The 24507-nt window shown below is 33.3% G+C and overlaps 1 protein-coding gene across 2 annotated transcripts in view; it reads left to right on the top strand.

Moving 5' to 3' along the window:
- LOC145246158 (sodium- and chloride-dependent GABA transporter ine-like) overlaps positions 1 to 24507 on the top strand; it is a 463838-nt gene that overhangs the window by 432759 nt on the left and 6572 nt on the right. For both annotated transcript variants that reach the window (XM_080108026.1, XM_080108027.1), the window contains 4 exons: positions 12990 to 13102; positions 13962 to 14114; positions 18037 to 18133; positions 20308 to 20381. In XM_080108026.1, the coding sequence (XP_079964152.1) occupies positions 12990 to 13102; positions 13962 to 14114; positions 18037 to 18133; positions 20308 to 20381 (437 nt within the window). The remainder of the gene's footprint in view (positions 1 to 12989; positions 13103 to 13961; positions 14115 to 18036; positions 18134 to 20307; positions 20382 to 24507) is intronic.

Raw genomic sequence — 24507 nt, 5'->3', positions numbered from 1 at the left:
CTAGTCACTAGGGGTATGTCAACCAAGCTGCTCAAACATTATTTTTTTATAGGCCAGAATGCACTTCATTCAGTGTTCTAACTATTCAAAACTCTAGCTGTGTTACTTTGCTCTAATGAACATCTATTATATAAAGGGCAAACGTCTGTGTGTGTTTGTATGTCCTTTAAAAACTTTTCTCATCCACATCGTACACAGCATTGTTAGAAAGAGCGATTTTTCAGCCAAAAATTATCGAAGAATTGGAAAAAAAATTGTATATTATTACAATGTAGAAATATTGTTTTGTTTGAAGTGGGGGGGTTCAGGTAAAAACCTGCTTTTTGATGTGATTTGCAAACCACACATGCGCAACATTCTTTTGTTTTAAATAGCTAAATTTGCGACGTCATAACATTTGCATAATCATAGGCACATCAATAAGAGCATTCGGTTATGCGAGTTTGCGCCCGGCATGTGTCATTTCTTTTTTCTGCTTTTTATATTTTTATGCCTACAAAATTTTAACTTCGAAGTTTCGTTTCTGGCTGATAACACTCAATTCCGTTTTTTTTTTTTGTTTTCTTTTGTTTTTTATTAACGCCCACCCGTTGTCACAATTCCTCCCTCCACTGTCACTTTTTTTTTTCTTCTTTCAACAAGCTGCACCAGCCACACCGTTGTCACAATTTCTTTTTATATAACCAGGCAATACAGAGCAGCCCCTACCTCCCCCGCCAATAAAAACTAAGATTAACTTAATTGTTCCATTTTTTTTATGCCTAATAAATTTTCTCCATTTTCACTTTTAGTTCAAAAAATGTTTGTTTTACTGCTTACATACAAAAGCTAGGGATTTTCCCATTTCTTTTAAGCGATGAAAACCCAAAATATACAAACAGAAAGATTATGCAAACAATTTTTTTCTCTTCAATAATATTTTTTATAAACTGACATCCTGATTGGTTAAAAATCAACCAATGAAATGCTAGCTTATAAAATTAACCGACTAATTCTCAATTTTGTTTTTGAAAATTATCCACAAACAGTGATTATCTATCAAGGCATCACATAAGTTTAGTTGCATTAATTTTCTGAAATTTAATAAGTAGTAGGGACGCCTAATAGAAACTCTGCAATATCAGTCGAAATATTAGCAATGAAGCTTTGTATTTATTTGCTTCCCCACTGAGCAAATTAGGCACAAGGCCGTTTTTTAATGTGGAGAGAGAGGGAGGGGGGAGGGAAAGGGGGATCCAGCTCCCGAGAGGTGGGAAATGGGAGCTGGATAGTAACTGTGGTCGTAGGGTGATCCCTACCTTGACCAAGTTCAGATATGTGGGGTTACCCCCACATATGGTCTTTGCTAGTCATAGCTGGTCTTTGCTAGTCTTAGCTTTGCAGCATCTGCCGGAACAGATGGTATTTATTTGCTCCCCCACCGAGCAAATTAGGCACAAGGCCGATTTTTAATGTGAGGAGTGAAGGGAGGGGGAAGGGAAAAAGGGGACCAGCTCCCGAGAGGTGGGAAATGGGAGCTGGTTAATGGTCAGGCATGTGGGGTTGCCCCCACATCTGGTCTTTGCTAGTCATAGCTTGCAGCATCTGTCGGAACAGATGGTATTTATTTGCTCCCCCACCGAGCAAATTAGGCACAAGGCCAATTTTTAATGTGAGGAGTGAAGGGAGGGGGAAGGGAAAAAGGGGACCAGCTCCCGAGAGGTGGGAAATGGGAGCTGGTTAAAGGTCAGGCATGTGGGGTTGCCCCCACATCTGGTCTTTGCTAGTCATAGCTAGTCATAGCTAGTCATAGCTTGCAGTATCTGTCGGAACAGATGGTATTTATTTGCTCCCCCACCGAGCAAATTAGGCACAAGGCCAATTTTTAATGTGAGGAGTGAAGGGAGGGGGAAGGGAAAAAGGGGACCAGCTCCCGAGAGGTGGGAAATGGGAGCTGGTTAAAGGTCAGGCATGTGGGGTTGCCCCCACATCTGGTCTTTGCTAGTCATAGCTAGTCATAGCTAGTCATAGCTTGCAGTATCTGTCGGAACAGATGGTATTTATTTGCTCCCCCACCGAGCAAATTAGGCACAAGGCCGATTTTTAATGTGAGGAGTGAAGGGAGGGGGAAGGGAAAAAGGGGACCAGCTCCCGAGAGGTGGGAAATGGGAGCTGGTTAAAGGTCAGGCATGTGGGGTTGCCCCCACATCTGGTCTTTGCTAGTCATAGCTAGTCATAGCTTGCAGTATCTGTCGGGACAGATACTACACTTTGATCTTGTCCCCCGTGCCGCCGAAGCGAGGGGGGGGGCTTTAGAAATGAAGCTTACCTTGAACCATACAATTGCTAAACTTGGAAAGTAGCTGCCTTATGAATTGTCTAAAAGCAACTATAAATAAATTTATGGAGGATTCTTCTCCATAGATTTGGTTAATCATTGCAAGTCACTTCAGCTGAAGCGTTACCTTCTTATGCTACACTTAGTCTACTCTGTCCTTGGCCAGTGGAGTAAAAGTCTTTCTAGATTGAATTAAAACAAAAATAAAAATTGTTTCAGTCTAGAAGGATTTCTTATCCACTGACTGAGGAATGAAACGGTAAAGTGTAGTGTAAGAACAGATACTATATTGTGATCATGGCCTGAATTGGGTTACTGAATGATGAATCCAGTAATTTTGGGAAAAAGTTTTTGTGCTTCAAGTTCTTTCATCAATCGTTAAAAAAATAACTTTGGGTTTTAAGTTCTAAAACTTAATGTTTTTTCACTTTGAATCATGTCCGTTTTTTTTTTGTTTTTTTTTATAATTTTAATCATTTCTCTCTTGCGTTATATTGTAATCTCGCTGAAATTTGTCCTATATTCTTCAAATGCTGTTTTACAGGTGAGACATAAAAGTAAGCATCTATGGTTGACTTGTGACCGCTGTAGGATTGCAGTGATGCGCGAACCTCGAACCCTTCAGATACATTACTCCTTTCACACCTTGTCTTGAGCGATTTCCATAAAAACAAGTGAAGCATGCATGGTCCCCCAAGAGTGCACAGTGAACAAGGCATAAAAAAAATGACTAACTTCAGCATTCGCCCCCCCCCCTTCCATTTAGCCCTAAAAATCCCCAGGGGACGTCAAATCCTGGTGAAAATGAACAAATGGTGCAGTTTTAGGCCTTAACATATGTAAATTTGAGTTTTGCACCATGTAAAACTGCTAAATAGACATACATAAAAAATTTTGAATATATATAGTCCAAAAAATGGAGTGTTTTTATTAGCCCTAAAAGAGCCCCTGGGCCCAAGAGTTATCGTGAAGTATAGACAAACAAAATTATATAGAAATCAGTTAGTTACAAATTTTCAGAAAGTTTTATAAAAATCCAAGGCATCAATTTTTTTTTAATAAGCACAAAAGTGTCAATTTTAGCCACTGAAAGGCACCCCTAAGGCAGCAACCGGAGTTTTCCCGGAAAATCTGTTCTGTTACTTTTTTACTCATATCATGTTTAATGTTTGTGCAAAATTAAAAAAAAAAAAAATTCCAAGGCGTAGTTATTGAGAAAGTGCAGACAGACGAATGAACAAACAGACAAGATTGAATTTACAGGTCCACCTTCCTATTGTTGGGGGACCAAAATGCTTTTAAACAGACCCTCTCAATTATTGCCCCATTAGTCTCCTCCCACTCTTTGCTTAAATCTTTGAGACTTTAATTAATCAAGCACTAGTTCACCACCTCGCAAAAGCAAATCTTCTGTCTGATAAACAGTATGGATTCAGGCAATGGCGTTTTACTGCAGATATTTTAACAGTCATCTGTGAACGCATTTGCCATGAACTGGATAAGGCGAGCGAAGCCAGGGATGTAGGCCTTGATATATCCAAGCCTTTGACAATGTCTGGCATAAAGGGCTGCTAATGAAAATTAAATTGTATGGTATAACTTGACGTATACTAAATATAATTAGATCCTTCTTAAACAATAGAAGCATTGTCATTGACAGATGTACATCCAAGCAGCATAATATTAATGCAGGAGTGCCTCAGCGGTCAATCTTTGGACCATTATTATTCCTGATATTCATAAACGACCTCCCTGATAATATTGTGTCCAAGATGGGTATATTTGCTGATGATACAGCGCTCTATAATATGCATGAGAGGTGAACAGATGTACATAAATCTAAGACAATGGCAGAATCGTTAGAAAATGACCTCCAGAATATAGTAGAATGGGGCCGCAAATGGATGGTAGCATTTAATGTTAGTAAAACTAAGCTGCTCTCCTTTAACAATTACAAGGCGCCTCTCCAACCGCCTAAATCCTTGACAAATAGCACCCTACCTGAGGATTCTACCTTCAGACTCCTTGGCCTAACATTTGCGAGCAATATGAACTGGAACAAATACATAGAAGACATTGCAAAGGCTGCTGCAAAGAAGGTGGGTTCCCTCTATCGAGCTAGAAGACTACTCACACCTGAGAGTATCCTGTACCTTTACAAGGCCACCATTCGCCCATGCATGGAGTATTGTTGCCACATCTGGGCTGGTGCATCTGCCACTAGTCTCTCCCTCTTAAATAAAGTTCAAAAAAGAATTGTCAATTTAATCGGTCCCACTTTGTTAACTAAGCTCCAACCCCTGTCCCATCGCCGCAATGTTGCATCACTGTGCCTGTTTTACAAATATTTTAATGGAATGTGTTCTGATGAACTCGTTTCACTTGTACCCCCAACGTACACATTCCTGAGAAACCCGCTTAGCAATAAGATCTCACCCCTTCACTGTTGTTGTCCCTAAATGCCAGAAAGTTTTCTATTCTAATAGTTTCTTCCCTCGAACAGCTAGACTTTGGAATTCCCTTCCTGCTACCTGCTTCCCTGGCTGTACTGATATGCAGAAGTTTAAATGTAACATAAACAAATATCTTATTAATCTTTGCTAGACATGGCCCCAAATAGTAGCCCCTTACGTCCAAGTGGCGATATGCTTTGTAAGGGGTGAACACGAGTAAAAAAAAAAAAAAAAAACTTTTTAAAAAAACACTTTTTTAATCTGTTTTTCAGGTATTAATTTTTGCATGGTGGGGGGGGGCAAACAAAATTGAACAAAATAAGAAAACAATATTTTGTCATTATTTTTAATAAAGTTTTTTTTTTAAAAAAGTACTGTTTTAATCTGTTTTTTCAGGTATTATTTTTTTGCATTTTTTTTTTCTTTGTAACTAACGTAGAGTAAACTTTTTTATTATTTTTTTTTTTCTTTTCATGAACATTTTTTTCCTGTAGGGTCAGGCTGAGCAACCAATTTTTAAAAATTAAAGTAAGACAACCGGGAAATTCCCTTAGGATTAGGTAGCATTAGACAATGTTAAAGTGGGGTGAGAAAAGACAGCGGATGTGGAAGAAACTTACCCAACCCAACCGGGTAACTTTCCGATATGTTTTAAGATGAAGACAAAAGGGTCATTACCAAATTTGTCTCCCCATAAACTCGAAAAGAAAACTGTCGAGAACCTCAGGCTGGTCCTATTATTCTTTTTTCCCCAAAGATCGTTTACTTCTTTGCCGCACATTGATCGGTGTCTTATCTCAGATTAGTCAAACCCGAGCGCTCAGTGGACGATTAGTTACGTTCGATTCAAATTCTGTACAAGTACCATTTATTTTATAATGTCTATTCACTCGCTTCTGTCACTCTCGCCCTCTCTGTTTTATCTTATGTATGTATGCAGTGGCACTCACTTTAGGTGGGTTGAACCAGCTTCCTCCAAAGGAGGAAGTGTTAAGAGAATATGAAATTCATAAGCGGTCCCTAGTCGCTTGTATATATATCCTGATCAGGAAAGATGATGATAAGTTTTGGCAGTTCTTGCAGAGAGGTGCAGACATACTCCTGCATACAGTACCTGGTGTTCACACATCTTCACCCATCTGATACTGACCAAGCTCAACATTGCTTAACTTCGGTGATCTAATTGGAACTGGTGTGTCAACGTGATTTTGCTGTATCCCTGTTTTCTTAACTTTTGACTGTTAATAAACAAACTGTAATGATGATAGTATGTATATGGTAGATGCGAGGGGAGTGGGGGAGAAAAGAGAAAATATGTGCACTCAACCGAGTGGAATCTTTACAGTGATTGTCCATTGCAACGAAAGTCTTTTCGGAAGAACAACGAATCTGTTTGATCTAAGTGCGTGCCTAGTTATGGAGGTTTTCTTTCAAAACAAAAAAAAAATGGCTAAATTACTTGTAGAAGCCATTAACTTGTTTTTCTTGACAAGTTTGGACACATAACCCGACAGATTTCTTTTGACCCTTATCTGCAACCACTGAATCACCTGCTTGCGTTCACACGCCCTGCTTTCATTCGTGGCTAATGAAGTCATGCACTGTTATTGATCGTGTCCTAAACATGATCGGAATACCTTAGATCGATACAGCAGGGTTATTTTTATCCATCTTTTGACAGAGTACATATCTGACACCTGTCGGCTATTTGCTGAACGGACGAAGTGTTGTCCATTTGCTCTTGATTTAGGTCGCCTGTCCATTAGTGGTCAACGATGAAGCTTAGTTAAGTGAAATAGGTCAGTTATGGCTTGAGGGACACTCTACTTTGGCTGGTTTTGTCTGTGTAATGGCAAATCAACTTTTTAGTTCCTTTAATATTTACCAGCTATTTCTCACTGATGGAGATTTGGTATCTGTCTGAAACCTAAATTATACTATCACTATCTTTTTAATGTTCGATTCATGTGGGAAAGGTTGTGTTGTTTGGGTGTTTTGTTTTCAGCATATCAAATCTATTTTAGGTTATTTAATGTTGAATCCAGTAATTTTTGAAGAAAGTTTTTATGTTTCAAGTTTTTTTATATTTTCAAATATTTATTCATGGTGTTTGGTTTGGCTGCTTGGGTTTGTATTACTGTACACAGATTCGAAAAAGTTGTCAAAAAACAAATATATAACAAATAAATGTTATCAAAGGCAAGATAAATTACTTTTTCTACCAAACTGGATATAATTTTCGTGTTTTTATTCAATGTAACATGTTTATTCAGGTCGAAAACCATACAGTGTTTACCGATGTATTCGAAAATTCAAGATGGCGCCTCACTCCCTCTTTAACACGGTAAGTTTGGGAAAAGGTATTATTAATAAAAAACTATACAAAATACTATTAAAAACCCGCCGAATATATGTCAACCTATGTCACGGTAACATATATTGAGCGAGTTTTTAACAGTATTTTATCCAGTTTTTTATTTATAACACCTTTTCCCACACTTACCGTGTTAAAGAGAGAATAAGACGCCATCTTGAATGTTCCAATACATTGGTAAACACTGTATGGTTTTCGAGCTGAATAAACCAAAGATTATTTTATTCATCCCAAACAAACATATTGCCGTAGAAACAAAATGGTGTGGGTTTGTATTACTGTACACATAGATTCGAAAAAGTTGTCAAAAAACAAATATATAACAAATAAATGTTATCAAAGGCAAGATAAGTTACTTTTCTACCAAACTGGATATATATTTCGTGTTTTTATTCAATGTAACATGTTTATTCAGCTCGAAAACCATACAGTGTTTACCAATGTATTGGAACATTCAAGATGGCGTCTTATTCTCTCTTTAACACGGTAAGTGTGGGAAAAGATGTTATAAATAAAAAAACGGATAAAATGCTGTTAAAAACTCGCTCAATATATGTTACCGTGACATGGGTTGACATATATTCGGCGGGTTTTTAATAGTATTTTGTATAGTTTTTTATTTATAATACCTTTTCCCATACTTACGGTGTTAAAGAGGGTGTGAGACGCCATCTTGAATTTTCGAATACATCGGTAAACACTGTATGGTTTTTGAGCTGAATAAACATGTTACATTGAATAAAAACACAAAAAATATATCCAGTTTGGCAGAAAAGTAACTTATCTTGCCTTTGATAACATTTATTTGTTATATATTTGTTTTTTGACAACTTTTTCGAATCTATGTGTACAGTAATACAAACCCGGCTGCTTTTTTAGGGGAAAATTGTTTTGTTTTAGACTTTGCAGAACATGATTGAGTTTTACAAAGAGAAAAAAGACATCAATGTTGGGCGCATTTTTGGTCAGAAACTTGATCTAGTAGCACCAAATAGGGTGAGGGGTAGTTTCTGTTGTCATGATACAATTCTCCCAGGTATTACCTCCTTTTTTTTTTTTTTTTTTTTTTTTTTTTTTTTTAGGAGGAGGAGGGGGGTAATCTTGTAGTATATGTCCGTTTGAATGATATTATCCTCCCAAGAATAAATAAATTTTGGTGTTTATGCACTTATGTTACCATGCTATTTTTTAAAAAAGTATTTTCAAGTTTTACAATATCTTTTTTTTATAAAATTTTTAGGTGAAAGCAAAGAATAATTACAAAACACCCTTCCCCCCCATGTTAAGAATGGCTTTCTAAATGTTATTATTTCAGCACAGTAACACAAGTGCATAAGTACCCAAATTATTTGTTGAAGAGGAAGAAGGATAGTGTAATACCTCTTCTGTTATCATCACACTCTCCTTCCAGGGATTACCTTCTCTCTTTTTGAGAAAGGGGTGGTAGTCACATATTTTTTTATACTAGCCTTAGTGCCCAGCGTTGCCCAGGTGTTTGGAGGTGTGTGTTGAGCAAAAAAAAAAAGTGATAGGCAGGCAGACTCGAACTCCTACCGCGAAGGAGGAAAAGAACGTGAACAAAAAAAAAGTGACGCCTTTGCTATTGCGCCCAGTACTAAACCAGAAGTGACGTGGGTTTAAATTAAGGTTAGACAATCAAAAAGAGAGGATAACTTTAAAAAATATTGGCAAAAAAAGCGACATCTCCATCTAGAAAAGTGCCCGGGTTTGTATTACTGTACACATAGATTCGAAAAAGTTGTCAAAAAACAAATATATAACAAATAAATGTTATCAAAGGCAAGATAAGTTACTTTTCTACCAAACTGGATATATTTTTCGTGTTGTTATTCAATGTAACATGTTTATTCAACTCGAAAAACATACAGTGTTTCCCAATTTATTGGAAAATTTAAGATGGCGCCTGACTCTCTCTTTAACACAGTAAGTTGTGGAAAAGGTATTATAAATAAAAAAACTAGACAAAATACTATTAAAACCCCACTCAGTATATGTTACCGTGAAGTAGATGACATATATTCGGTGAGTTTCTAACAGTATTTTGTCTAGTTTTTTATTTATAATACCTTTTACTAAACTTACCGTGTTAAAGAGAGAGTCAGGCGCCATCTTGAATTTTCCAATACATCGGTAAACACTGTATGGTTTTCGAGCTGAATAAACGTTACATTGATTAAAAACACGAAAAATATATCCAGTTATATAGAAAAGTAACTTATCTGTCCTTTGATAATATTTATTTGTTATATTTGTTTTTTGACAACTTTTTCGAATCTATGCGTACAGTAATACAAAACCAAGTGCCCAATTGAGGGTGAAGGAATTAATGTTTTTTTTTCGATATTTGTTGTCCAAAGGGTCGAGCTTCAAAATGATACTGATCTCATGAAAATCTGTCGCTTCTGTCAAAAGGTTTTGTAAGACTTACAAACATACATACATACATATATTTAAACAGAACGGTGAGATTTATATTATAGATTAACTATTCTAGTAGTTTCATTGTATATGCTAAATTAAACACAAGTTGGTATTTTTTTACCCATGGAAGGTAGGAGAGGAAGGAAGGGGCAGAGATAGTGCATACGTTTCCCGACAATATCTCTTTCTTATTTAGGTCAAGTTGGATTAGAACACTGCATCATCAACTACATAGTCTGAAATGGTATCCATTAAGTCAGTTATAATCCCAGACTATTTAAAAAGAGTATTATTTAATCCTGTCAGCCAAAACATATACATAATCATAATCACCTTGATATACTGGTTCTCGTTTGATCATCAAAATTAAGTAATGTTGAGTTTGCTCAGTACCAGATGAGTGGCCATTTGGGTATATCAGGCGCTGTATGTAAGGGGATTTCAACACCTAAGAACTGCAGAAACCTAATGCTGGATATACTAGTGACTAGGGAGCGTTCGTGAAATTGATATTCACATGAAACTTCCTCCTTTGGAGGAAGCTAGTTCAAGCCTTTTAGGCTGTGTGCAGCTTTTTCATTTTTTTTTTTTCACTTCTACTTGCTGTCAGTATTGTCACTGGAAAATAAACATTGTTCTAATCATTCTCATTACAAATGGCAGAGGTAATTCTGGAGAGGACAATCGGCTATCTAGGCTTGTGAAGATGATGTCAAATGAAGCCGAAACTAGGAAAATCGGTCAAGGCAACGATCCTAGATTGAAGTACGCTTGCAATGACGTCAAAAAAGTTCAAAAATGGAGGATGCAGAATTCGCAGGAATGTGATATCAGCAGGACTGACCGACATTTCAAACAATAAGCAAAAAAAGTGTGGAGGAGTGTTCTGACGTCATCCGTCTGAATAAAAAGAGACAACCAGACAACCAAGAGAAGAAGTGACGATGAGAGCGAACACATTATATCTCTGCCATTTTGCACACGAACCACTGCCACCCTGTAACCCCTCCTTGCTGTCAGTATTGTCACTGGAAAATAAACATTGTTCTAATCTAATGTTACTTGTTATTAAAAGCACAAGAGACTTTTTTGTTTGTTTACGTCCGATTGCTGAGGCACATAGGATTGTATGGATTCAAACAAACCACGACTAGCGATCCGGCTAGTCTTCTGAATAACAACGGTATGATCCAATTTTCCGCCTTGAAACTTTTCCAGGAAAGCTCTTTTGATGGCAGGAATCAATGCGGAAGTGATCAGTATCTTTGAATATGTGCAAGTTTCTCATATTGATCATTTCAAAGTAGACAATGATAGAAAAGCCGACTTTGTAGCAAATTAATTAATAGATTAGTTTATGTAGATGAGTGACTTAGACTTGATTTGTAACTTAATCATTATACATTGAAATTCTTAAACATAACTCGGTAAGAAATAAAAGGATGGAATACTGCTGCCATATCTGGGCAGGAGCTGCTAAAAACAGCCTATCCTGCCTTGACAGAGTACAAAATAGACTTCGTGGCTTAGTGGGGGATGCCCTTTTCTCTACCCTGCAACCTCTCTCCCACAGAAGAGACGTTGCGAGCCTATCCTTGTTTTATCGTTATTTCCATGGCAGGTGCTCGTCTGAACTCCAATCTCTGGTCCCCCTCGCCAACCTTTCACAAAAAACACCCGTCTAGCTGAATCCACTGTGAAAAATTTCCACCACTCTATATCTGTGCCTAAATCAAAACGTGGATTCCATGAACAAAGCTTCTTTATTAGAACTGCACGCCTGTGGAACTCTGTTCCATCTGCCTGCTTCCCACCTGACTACAACTTGGATGTCTTTAAGTCAAACATTAACAAATTCCTAATGAACCGCCCCCTTAAGTAAACACTTCATCAAATCTCCACACTAACGTAATGTACTTGCAATAACCCTTATCCCTGACTGGCTTCCGGGCCTTGATAAGTGGTGATCATTGTGTAAAAAAAAAAAAACTGATCCTGGGGTACTGAATTAATCATAGTTTATGTAGATGGCATCACGAATGAGTAGACACTGTATAAAAAAAAATAATAAAAATAATAATAGTAAAAATAAAAATAAAATAATGATAATAAAAAAATAAAATTAATAATGAAAATAATAATAAAAATAAAAAATAATAATAAAATAATAAAAATAAAAAATAATAATAAAATAATAAAAATAAAAAATAATAATAAAATAATAAAAATAAAATTAATAATAAAAATAAAATTAATAATAAAAATAATAAAAAATAATAAATAATAATAAAAATAAAATTAATAATAAAAATAAAATTAATAATAAAAATAATAATAAATAATAATAAAAATAAAATTAATAATAAAAATAATAAAAAATAATAAATAATAATAAAAATAAAATTAATAATAAAAATAATAAAAAATAATAAATAATAATAAATAAAATTAATAATAAAAATAATAAAAAAATAATAATAAAAATAATAAATAATAATAAATAATAAAAATAAAAAATAATATAATAATAATAATAATAATAATAAATATAATAATAATAAATATAATAATAATAATAAATATAATAATAATAATAATAACACAACAACAGTTGTGGTGTAACAACAGAACGTAATGAACTTTTAAAGACGAGTAACTTTGTTTTTTTTAATAAAAACCAATATTTGTCATAAATGGCCAATGTCACAGATTTTAGTATGCATCTCAAATTAAACTAAGCTATTAATTTAAAGGGAGGTGGGGGGGGCTCTGCTTTATACGTGATATAAATTTTTTTTCTTCATTTAAAATGTTATACCCAGTTGTATTTATATGACACATCATTTTTGTTTTCTTATTTCAGGTTATGCTCTCATCTTTGACACGATGATATTTATGACACATCTTTGACGCGACTATATTTATATGACACATCTCTGACGCGACGATATTTATATGACACATCTCTGACGCGACGATATTTATATGACACGCTTTGACGCGACGATATTTATATGACACCTCTTTGACGCGACGATATTTATATGACACCTCTTTGACGCGACGATATTTATATGACACCTCTTTGACGCGACGATATTTATATGACACCTCTTTGATGCGACGATATTTATATGACACCTCTTTGACGCGACGATATTTATATGACACCTCTTTGACGCGACGATATTTATATGACACCTCTTTGACGCGACGATATTTATATGACACCTCTTTGACGCGACGATATTTATATGACACCTCTTTGACACGATGATATTTATATGACACATCTTTGACGCGACGATATTTATATGACACCTCTTTGATGCGACGATATTTATGACACATCTTTGACACGATGATATTTATATGACACATCTTATTTGTTTTCCAATTTCAGGTTATGCTCTCATCTTTGACACAATGGCAACTGCCTTCAGCTATTTACGCATACCCCCTGTTTATGCCTTGTTATTTTATCTATCTATATTTCTATATCATATTCTATTTTTGGTAAGTCACTTTTTTTCTTATTTTTAAAACCAAAACAAATATTAAAAAAACTTTTTTTGGCAATGAAGCATATCCACTCATTGAAATCATCGTTAAATACTGGAAATAGATGATTTCACATCCCCTGATTTAAAAAAAAAAAAAAAAAAACTTCCTAGTTATTGTTTGTTTCTTTTCAGTATTGACTTTAAATATAACTAGCACGAAGACTCGACATTGCCCGGGATTGAATGTTTCATACTCCCATATATTTGTCATTAAAATAGGTGAAATCGCCGTTTTTTTTTAATCAAATCGATTGATTGCCTGCTCTATTTGGGGACCCATTGTAGTGCATTGCACTGTAGCTTCACATGCCTCCTTATTTCATTATGTATTGTAGTCTCCATTGCACTGTAGAGAACCTACTGTTGATTTTATAAAATTATTTTTATATATAACAGCTTGGATTAAAGTTTAAAATGCAAAAGTCAAGTATCCTGCTTCAATTGTGTTCTAAACAGAAATCTTCATTTCGAATGCGCCCCTGCCATATCAAAGAACTTACTACTTGTGCGGTGTTAAAACTCTGGAAATGCACTTGTGATGTTAGGCTGTTCCTTTTTACATCAGATTTTTTGATTATTGATACTTATTGACAACATTCCATTACAGAACCTATCTAAGAACACTATCAGATACATAAAGTACATTTGTATGAAATTTCATAAAAGTCAGCCCAGCTGTTGCAGGGTCTATAGGCAACAAACTCACATGCACACACACACACACGCAAAAGTAGAGATAAAGGTTCAAAGTTTGATGATAACATTTATATTCTGTTGAAAATCTTTTTATTATTTCTTTTTTTCTTTTTCAGTGTGTTGCCATTCTCACACTTGTGGACAACATCATGGAGTCTCTCATTCCATGCTTGGAGAGAAACTCCATCAATAAGACTTTTATTAACGTTGTTGTTACCTTTCTTGTCGTGGGTGTCATCAATGCTTTGGGAGTACCACACACCACAAATGTAAGTATTATCTTAGTAATTGTCTGTATTTTTGAGATGAGGTATTTTCATTGATTGAGAATGTCTGACTGACTTCCTCATCTTGGTTGTTAACGTCACAACGTTTCGGCCGTTTTGCCCTCCGGCCTTCATCTGGTGTTTTGTATCGAACTGGGGAACCGTTTGTTAGGAGTCTCGAACCCAACCCTTTATTATTATTACGGGGGTACCGTGTTCGGACTCCAGCTAAGCTCTGGGACATAGTTGCTGATTCTCTGTTTTGAATGTTACTTTTTCACTGCCTTCGTTCAGGATTGAATTCAGCACCTATGAGTAACTGTAAACTTTGATACAACGTCTAGGACCACTCGGCCATATGTCACTTGGACATATGGCCAAAAAGGTTACCCTCAATCAATAAGTATTATCTTATTGAGAAAATGGAATCCATTAGAAACTCATGACACACAAACTAAGATGCAGCAGAAAGGTAAAGAAGACGAATGGTAGTGTCATGTCTTTTAGTCGACTAAAGAACCATCATCATATTGTATGAATCTGAAGATTTTATTGTTGGAATTTGTTTCCCCCCATATTTTTTTAGTCAGAATTATGTCTAGAAAGACATCGGGTATTACGGGAGAGACCATGAGGCAGTTGCCAACATCCTCAGTGAAAGTGATTTTCTTTCTTAGTGGAACGAATTGGATTCGAACTTGGAACACCCAGGTCGTCAGTCTGTGTCGATACTGTCACCTCCCTAAAGAACTGTGATTTCTTGATAAAATGACGACCTATTGACGTAATTTGACAGAGGATTATAAAATATATATTTTTGATAATTTTTTTTTTTTTTTTTTTTTTTTTTTTTTTAGATAAAAATTATTTCTTGCTAACTAGTAGTTATCAGCATGGCTCGACTGACAAGAATCAAACCCACAACAACACACATGATGAGAATAATGGAAATAAGGAACAAACCAAGTTATGTGTTCATCAACGTTTCATCTTTATTGCGAGACTTCCTCTGGATGAATGAAATTAAGAAAACAAAACGACAGTATAAATATTTGAAAATATATTTTTGATGTCATGAAATGTATGACCCTGTTCTATTTTTTTTTTTTTTTTTTTTTTTTTTTACATTTCCAACCACTTTTTCTGAAATATAACAGGGTCATACATTTCATGACATCAAAAATATATTTTCAAATAATACATCAGATTTTTTGATTATTGATACTTATTGACAACATTCCATTACAGAACCTATCTAAGAACACTATCCGATACATAAAGTACATTTGTATGAAATTTCATAAAAGTCAGCCCAGCTGTTGCAGGGTCTATAGGCAACAAACTCAGACACATGCACATATCAAAGAACTTACTACTCTGTGGAGTTTACCAACTTACTACTCTGTGTAAAAGTGTATCAACTTGATTATGCCATTTCGATATATACACACGTATGTTAGCATAGACTTTTGTGCAAGGCATGAAAATGATTAAATGAATGATTTTTTTATAATCTTTAAAAATGAAGGTACAAAATTTAATTTGAAATTAATTTTCAAAGTGCATATTCATAAACTTTACAAAGTTTGATATAAAAATTTAATTTTTAACAATTTTAGTAGGAACCTATATAATTATTATTATTATTATTATTAATTAGGAAATTATATATATTATTATTAATTAGGAAATTATATATATTATTATTATTAATTAGGAAATTATATATATTAGAAAATGATATTATTAATTAGAAAATGATATATATTATTATTAATTAGAAAATTATATATATATATTATTAATTAGAAAATGATATATATTATTATTAATTAGAAAATTATATATATATATATTATTAATTAGAAAATTATATATCTATATTATTAATTATATATATATCTTATTATGCTGGTTAATAGATGCATTTAGTTTTTTTTTTAAGTGCAACAAAATGTACATAAAATAACTCCAAGATAATTTTTAGATTCAATTTAAATTCATTTTTTCATACCTTTCTTTATAAAGTTTTTAAAAGTGCACTTTCAAAACTGATAATTTCCAATTAAATCTTGGACCTTCATTTTCAAAGTTTATAAGAAAACATTTTGTTTAACCAATTTTATGCTTTGCAAGAAATGCTGTTTTAACATGTATCACATTTTTTTAAGATGAAATTTTACTTCATTTTTGAATTTCAATTTAAAAATATAAATATGCTTTTGCAAGTTGGAATTATTTTTTTCTTTCAATATTCTACTTGTGTGAAAAAGTAAAGTTATTTGTAATAAAAAAATGATTAAAATCTGATTTAAAACAAAAGAACTAAAAATACAATTAAATTTACTGATTTTCTATCTTTTTGACGTCTATTTCTTCTTTTTATTTCTATTTTCCTCCTCTCTCCATCAGCTCTTATATGTATTCTATCTAGGGCATTGAGCACTGTTCGATTCAAAATAAAACTTAATAAGAGTAAAATTATAACAGATACCAGCTGTATTGAGGGCATTGAGTACATTTGAATCCAGCATCTACCACGTTCTAAGTGGCTGCTTGTATTATTGCACACACCTGTTACATCTAGGGTATTGATCACTATTTTATGTAGCATATAATAATTTATTGAGTGCCCTACTACATTCATAATTTATTGTTCTAGAGTTGTTTTAGATTATTGACTAGGACCATTAATAACAGAAGTATGAAAAAATTATGTTTAACATTTTTTTTCTTTAAAAACTTATTTCTTTATCTTCCATTATTATATAAGTATAATGATTAAGACAAAAACAATTTCATAGCTGGGCCGTGAAAAAAAAAAAAAAAAATTCACGAGGCCTCCAGAGCACTACTAAAACTAAATTTTTAGCACTCCCCTCCTCTCATGAGAAATTATTGTTTGTTTTTTTTAAGTGAGCAGTAAAAAACAAAAAAAACTCAGGGGACCTCCAAAACACGACCGAAGGCCCTAATAAAAATTAGGGATACATATGCACTACTGAAAGTATTTTTAAGTGCTTATTTAATTTAAAAATAAAACTACTCAATTATTTTATGTGATTTTATTGTTATACAACCTTTTCTTTCTGTCACATTTAAAATTTTATTTGTTTTTTCAATATGGGTAAAATTCTGTACAAGTACCTTATTTTCTTATTTAAGCATATTTTTTATCTTCCATTTGGTAGCAATAATGTGTTGTACACAACTTAAATATGAGTTAAAACACAAAAACTTAGCCATGTAAGTATAAAACTAACTTATCTTGCCTTCGACGTGTATGTAACGTTTTCACCTGAAATGCATTCGTTTAAAAGCTTTGAGAGCACTAATAAGACCAAGTTGCTACTCCCCCCCATCTGGTTTATTAGTAATAAAATCTATCCACAAATAACATGGCAAACAAACCAAGATTGTGACAAGTAGTTACAGTGTTTTAGTATTATAGTATAGTTTTTTATTTTTCACTCTCTATTGATATATATGTGTCTTTTTCCCTCTTCTAAATTTCTCCTCCTACTCCCACTATACAACCATCTCATTGTATGTAACGTCTTAAAAATATAAATAATTTCAAAACAGAAACTTTGAAATGACTTTTCAGGGCAAAATGTTTAAATCCTCTAAAAAAGAAAAGCATTTAGAATGAAATAAGGAACAGATTTTTCATAGATTTCATCAAAGAAAATATTCAGTTCATAATGAGATATACGGCACAATCATGTTCACACACCGGTTCTCACCAGATCACCAAAGTTAAGCAACAATAAGCCTGGCCAGTAAGCAATGATGAACCTAACTTTTTCTATTTCAATTTTATTTAAGATTTTTTTCTTTATAAATATCCTGCTTATGCATATTGTTTTGTTTTTTCTGTTTGTGTGTTTGTAATCTGACTAAATTTGCCTTGTTTTTATTGCAGGCTGGACCATACTTCAATGTCCTCATGATAGTCTCATTGGAGAGGCTGGTGTTCTTGGTGGTAGTCTTGACATTTATAGGACTTATTGTGGTCTATGGTAAGTCCTCTCTTTACCGCTAGGTCCTTACTTTCAAGATGGTATAATGTTCTGAATTATTATGGCCATGTTGACTAAGAGAGAAGCAACTAGAATTATTAAATAAATTCCATAAAAATCGTACATAATCACAATAGGAGCAATTTTGAATCTCAGTTTTTTTACACTATATCATCGTTGGCAGAACTCAGATACGAGTATTCATTTTTACTTATTAGGATTGAACCAGACCCAACTACAAAGTGTTTAAAGTGATACACGAGACACAACTTTGTGTTGCACACACTTCAGATGTCACCAATCGCTACGGCAAACATGTGCTTGACATGCAGGTTCCAGAAGGCATCTTGCAGCACGTTGCTGTTGCAACATTTTGTGGAGTACAGCCTTGTCGCCTACCCACTAGGCGAGTTTATTCGGGGGCACCCAGGTACCAACCTGGAAATTTCCACAATTCAGTGTGATACATTATATGATTACACTATATAATGAAGGCTAAATTAGACAAAATAAAATTTTGAGATTTAGCATTATTGCGATACAAGATAATGCTAAATCTCACAATGCACAAAAAAATAAAAATGTCGCCATTTTTATTTTATGGAAGTCACTCCAGACAAGGCTTGAAGCCAATTGATGTAATGACAGAAGACATCTGTTGACGTTATTTATGAAAAAAAAAAAAAAAAGGCAGTCAGCGGGAAGAGAGTTTCACAAAGGAAGATGGATTATAACAATGATTATATGAACAGCAAATTAATGAAGACAACTAGACCAACAAGCTGAAACAAAGGAAGCTGAGAATAAATCAGAACATTTTGAAGAATACGCATCAGAATAGTATAGAAAAGACTGAGACTAGCAACATCATGCCTGTTAGAGAATAGGCATAGAAAATTATGAATCACTCGCCATATTCCCCCAACTCTTGCACCAAAAGATTACTATCTCTTTAGAAGTTGCACAATCATTTTAAGTGGATTAAGAATTAGCGTCTCTGTTCAGTTCAAAACTTCAGGAAATTTTGACTTTTTCTTGTGAACTAAGTCTTAATCTGCTCAAATATTACTCGAAAAAATTTAGTTTTTAATTTTTACTTGTTTGCGCATTTGCGCATTTTCAAACTCACACAGAAAAAGCAACAAAATATTAGTTGTAAGGGAGACAACTAATATAATATTCTTCACTATAAAATATGCATTATCTTTCCATTTTCATGTGGCTTGAACATGCCACTATGGTTTATATATATTTAAGGAGATCGAGTTTTTAAACTGTTGTAAGTTGTTGCTACTCAACATGGATGTCTATTATTGCACCTATCAGAATAAATCTATTCTATATATTATATAAAAGGAACTTTGTCTATGCAAGATTATTCCCTATAGACTCCTAAATGACTGCACCAATTTTTTTTTTTTAATTCACACAAATTTTGATAAGTATCGATAATCAAAGAAATCTGATGAAAGAAGGAACACGTAATTTTGACCAAAAGTTAACACCTTATACAGCCTAACATCACAAGTAGATTCCAGAAGTTTTATTACCACACAAGCAGAAAGGCCTGGCATATAAAATCAACAGGCGCATTCTAAATGAATGTTTCTGTTTTGAGCACAACTGAACCATGATACTTGATATTTGCATTTTAAACTTTAATTCAAGCCATTATATAAATTTTATGAAATTAACAGTAGGTTCTCTACAGTGCAATATAAATATAGTGTGGACTAAGTAACTGTGAGAAGGATTGAAAAAGGGGCGATTTTTATCGATTTTGATGGCAATAAAATATGGGAGGGTGAAACATTCATTAATCCTCATTCATTCCCAGGCAATGCCGGGTCTCTATACTAGTTACTATATATGTATATTGTTTTCCACTCGACAATCCCTGTTTGTATGGTTTTGTTTTTTTTTAGTTGATTATTGTAGAAAGTTTCACATTGCAAAGCATCTAGTCCGGACTAAGTATTTATTGGATTACATTATAATAAAATATGTTACATTATAATAAAATATGTTGTCATATTGTCAATAACATGAGATATGAAAATTGGCTAGTCAGAATCAAAGTTTAATTTTTGTCAAAATTAAATAATGTTTAGGTCCAGCTTTTAAAATCGGATTTAGATATGATTTTATAAATCAACATTTTTTTTTTCTTTCAGCAAAGCAGAATTTTTCCTTAGCTGAACGAATCATGATGGGTGTCTGGTTTGCTCTGGCATGTCTGACAACTGCTGTAAGTTTTTGTTTTTGCCTCGTTTCAAAGTCCAAAATAAACATTGTACTTAGTATCATTTATTTTGGTTGACACTTTTTGTTCTACCAGATAATCTTTGTTCAATACTAATCCAGGGTTTGCACAGACTTGTAAGGTCCCTGAATTTTGACTTTTCCTTGAAAAGGCCTTACATTTTTATTACCTTGAAAAATCCTTGAAAATATGGAAAATGTTTTGAAAATGTCTTGAAAGACTTTGAAAATTGTTGAAGAAATATTTCTTTTTTTTTTTTTTTTTTTTTTTTTTTTTAGAGGAGTGGGGCAGTCATTTTTTATTTATGACAGCCACACTATCCCCACCGGATAGTGCGGCTGTCATAAATAAAAAATGACTGCCCCACTCCTCTAAAAAAAAAAAAAAAAATAAATAAATAAATATTTCTTCAGATAGGATTCTCCTGTATGTCTTAGTATGAACTAATTAAAGAAGTAATTAGCAGATTGTTAGAAACTTTTTCATTAAATATGCAAATGGAGTATAGACATAACTGTGATTGGACAATTGGAGATTATATACATATGTTCCAAAAGTAATGGTTCTATTTTTTTTTATTCCACCCTTGGATCGGATGGGATTAAAAATTGCATTGTTATGATGACTGAACTTATGCATTCATAATCTGAAAGTTTCATCTCTCTGTTGCAGATATTGATGGTGTGAGACTCTAAGAAAGCAAACCCTGTCATAGACGTTCATAAAAAGCAGAAATGCATCACTGAATTCTTGGCAAAAGTTTGTTAAGAATGATACTATGTAGAAAATGAAATTCTGGAACACCAAATGTCACTCAGTTTAATGGTACCATTCCCATCTTTGTAGCTTCATAACTTTTGGAGTTAAAAATAGGAGACTTTACTTTTGGAACACTCCCCCCACACACACACACATATATATATATACATATATATATATATATATATATATATATATAATATGTATGAAATTAAAAATTAAAGCAATAGTATCTCACTTCGGAGTCTTTTTGTTTCAATTTATTTTTGAATAGGATTTGTGAAATTTAAATCTATTTTCTTTAAAATACCATTTTGTCATTAAATTAATTGAATAAAATTGTTTGAAATTAAAACTTAATTTAAATAAAAATACTTATCAGCCATAAAAAGATAACACTAATCCAACATATGTAAACCCAAAGTCAAACCACTCTCCCATCAATCATAAAATGGATTCCTAACTCTGTTGAGAGTAGACTTAGCAAAAATTCTTCCGACAATTTTGTATTTAAGAAATCAACTAACATCTACAACACAAGTGTAAAAAATATTGAAATTAAATACAAACAGAACATCAATAGTTATAAGAAGACTAAAAATGGATGAAACAGAAATATAATTTGGTATACGCCACCCTATAACCAAATGGTAATAACCAAACTCTGCAAAAATTTCTTACATCTAACCGAAAAACACTTCCCCCGTAACAATTCCCTTACACAAAATCTTTAAGAACAACCTAAAACTGTTCTATAGTTTCTATGAAAACTTAGAGATGATAATTAAAGCACATTAATATCATAATATTAAATGGGAGCAATAAAAGAATAACAAAATTAATTAAAATGTGACCAATAACAACAAAAATAATACAAAGAAAAAATATAATTGCTAGAAAAAAAGATGACTAAATAAAAGAAAATAAAAATGAAAAATGAAATATTAAATGGGAGCATATAAAAAGATAACAAAATTAATTAAAAAAAAAAAAAGTGACTAAGATAGCAACAACAAAAATAATACAAAGAACACAGATATAATTACTAGAAATAGTAATGACACGAATCATAATAGAAATAACAAACAAGGAGCAAAGAAATTGTACCCGTAGAATGTAGACACTATGTCCACCACAAAATAAATATCTAACCAAAAGCATCATTTACCAGGCCACAATATTTACCAAAGAAAACCTGAATAACAAAAAATAGGAATGACTTCTCTGGATTTTAAAAGTATATATTACGACCACAGAAATAGATTAAAAAACGAAAAACATCGAATAAAAACAGCATTAACAAGCCACTACTGGCAGCTCAAGGAAAGTGAACGATTATTGGTAGTACTACAGGAACATATAAAAACACAGAACGACATTGATTCCATGTAATAGCCTGACAAATCCTCATAGGCATAAACCCGGGAAATTCTGTGTAGCTTAATTGCCATATAAATTTTCAAACCTTACTACCTAGTTCTACTGGCATATCGAGCACTTTCAAAGTAAATACTGAAAATAGATAATTGCAGCTCCTCTTCCAATTTTATAAATGCATTTTATTTGCTTTTGGTGGATTGATAGTTGCTATTTCTTCTGATGAGTTAAGGACAGCAAATATGTTCATTGATTGATATAATAATTAAGTGAATGATTTTGTGCTGCGAAACTGATGCTGTGTAAATGTCAACTGAATTAAAGGAATAAATTGTAAGATGATCAACATGAAATTTGGAATATAGACTTTTGTCATTCATTCATTATATGCTCTGTAATTACATTGAGCTTCTTAAATAAGGATTGGTATATATAAAAAGGAAATATAAGTGAATAAAAGTATTTCCACATAAATATATATATCGATGCCTCCGTTCAGTCTCAAAAGACAAAGGATACCCCTTGTAAGGGCAGCTGCGTATGTAATTGTGTGGCAAGGGTAGTGCAATCTCTAACCACACCTCTCCTGAATCGGCATTGCTTGAGTCCAGTGTCTAGGAGTGGTTCAGGATGACTGGAAACAATGCTGAGATAAGTGGAGCGAACATACAGCACTTGGAAGTCCCAAATGGTCACCCATCTGGGACTGGCCAGGCTCACTGTTGCTTAACTTCAGTGATCTGATGAGAACCGGTGTGTCAATGTGATTGTGCCGTATATTATATATATATATTTATTTAGTAGAGATGTTAATTAATAAAAACTGAAGAAAGTACTCAATACTGTTGTAGAGCAAATATGCGTTTTATTTTTTATTACCATATCTTTCTGTTAAGTTACATTATTGTTTCAGCTACCCGGCCGTTTTAAAAGTCTGAGGAAGCTACAGACGGCCAAAAAACGGCTGGTAGCTGAAACAATAATGTAACTTAACAGAAAGATACGGTAATAAAAAATAAAACGTGTGTGTATATATATATATACATACATATATATACATATATATATATATATATATACATACATATATATATATATATATACATACATATATATATATATATGAGAGTTTCATTGATATTGTCTTCATTTCATTCTTTTCATACAAAACGCCATTGTTTATCAAAGAGATTTCTATGGTTTGGAATTTCAAACAAGTCAAATATGCCCTACAGGCTATCCCCTTGACTCAGGTTATCGTCACACTAACCCACTAAAAAAACAAAGAAAGACAAGATTAGAAAAAAAAGAGGGAAAGAATTAGAAAAGAATTGCACAGAACAGTAATCATAATTGTAAACCTTTTTTCGTGCGTGTCAATACTTTTCTTAAATGAACCTGTTCTTTGTTTACAGGCTTTGTACAAGTTGGAAAAATCCTTGAATTTTTACATTTGCTTTGAAAAGGCCTTATTTCTATTATTAAAGAAATCCTTGAAAATATGGAAAATGTCTTGAAAATGTCTTTAAAATCATATCTTTTATGTTCAGTAAAAATTTGTGTTGCAATATTAAAAATAAAATCGAAATACTATTAAATTAGAATTTGTTTACATTGGATTTGAAGATAACCATATTGTACCTATTTACTATGCCTCCCCACGGGACAGAGTTAGACACCAGGGTCGTTTTTTAATGTGGAGAAAAGGTACAAAAATAAAAATTGTCTCAGTCGTGAAGGATTTCTCCTCCACCGAAAGAGAACAAGAAAATGAAGTGCAGCATCTGAAGAACAGATGATATTTATTTGCTCCCCCACCAAGCAAATTAGGCACAAGGCCGATTTTTAATGTGAGGAGTGAAGGGAGGGGGAAGGGAAAAAGGGGACCAGCTCCCGAGAGGTGGGAAATGGGAGCTGGTTAATGGTCAGGCATGTAGGGTTGCCCCCACATCTGGTCTTTGCTAGTCATAGCTAG

The sequence above is a fragment of the Euprymna scolopes genome, chromosome 23, assembly GCF_053919585.1.
Source record: "Euprymna scolopes isolate OS-2025 chromosome 23, ASM5391958v1, whole genome shotgun sequence".
NCBI classification, from domain to species: Eukaryota; Metazoa; Mollusca; class Cephalopoda; order Sepiida; family Sepiolidae; genus Euprymna; species Euprymna scolopes.
The sequence above is the reverse complement of the archived record's forward strand: the minus strand, read 5'-3'. Positions and strand labels throughout refer to the sequence as shown.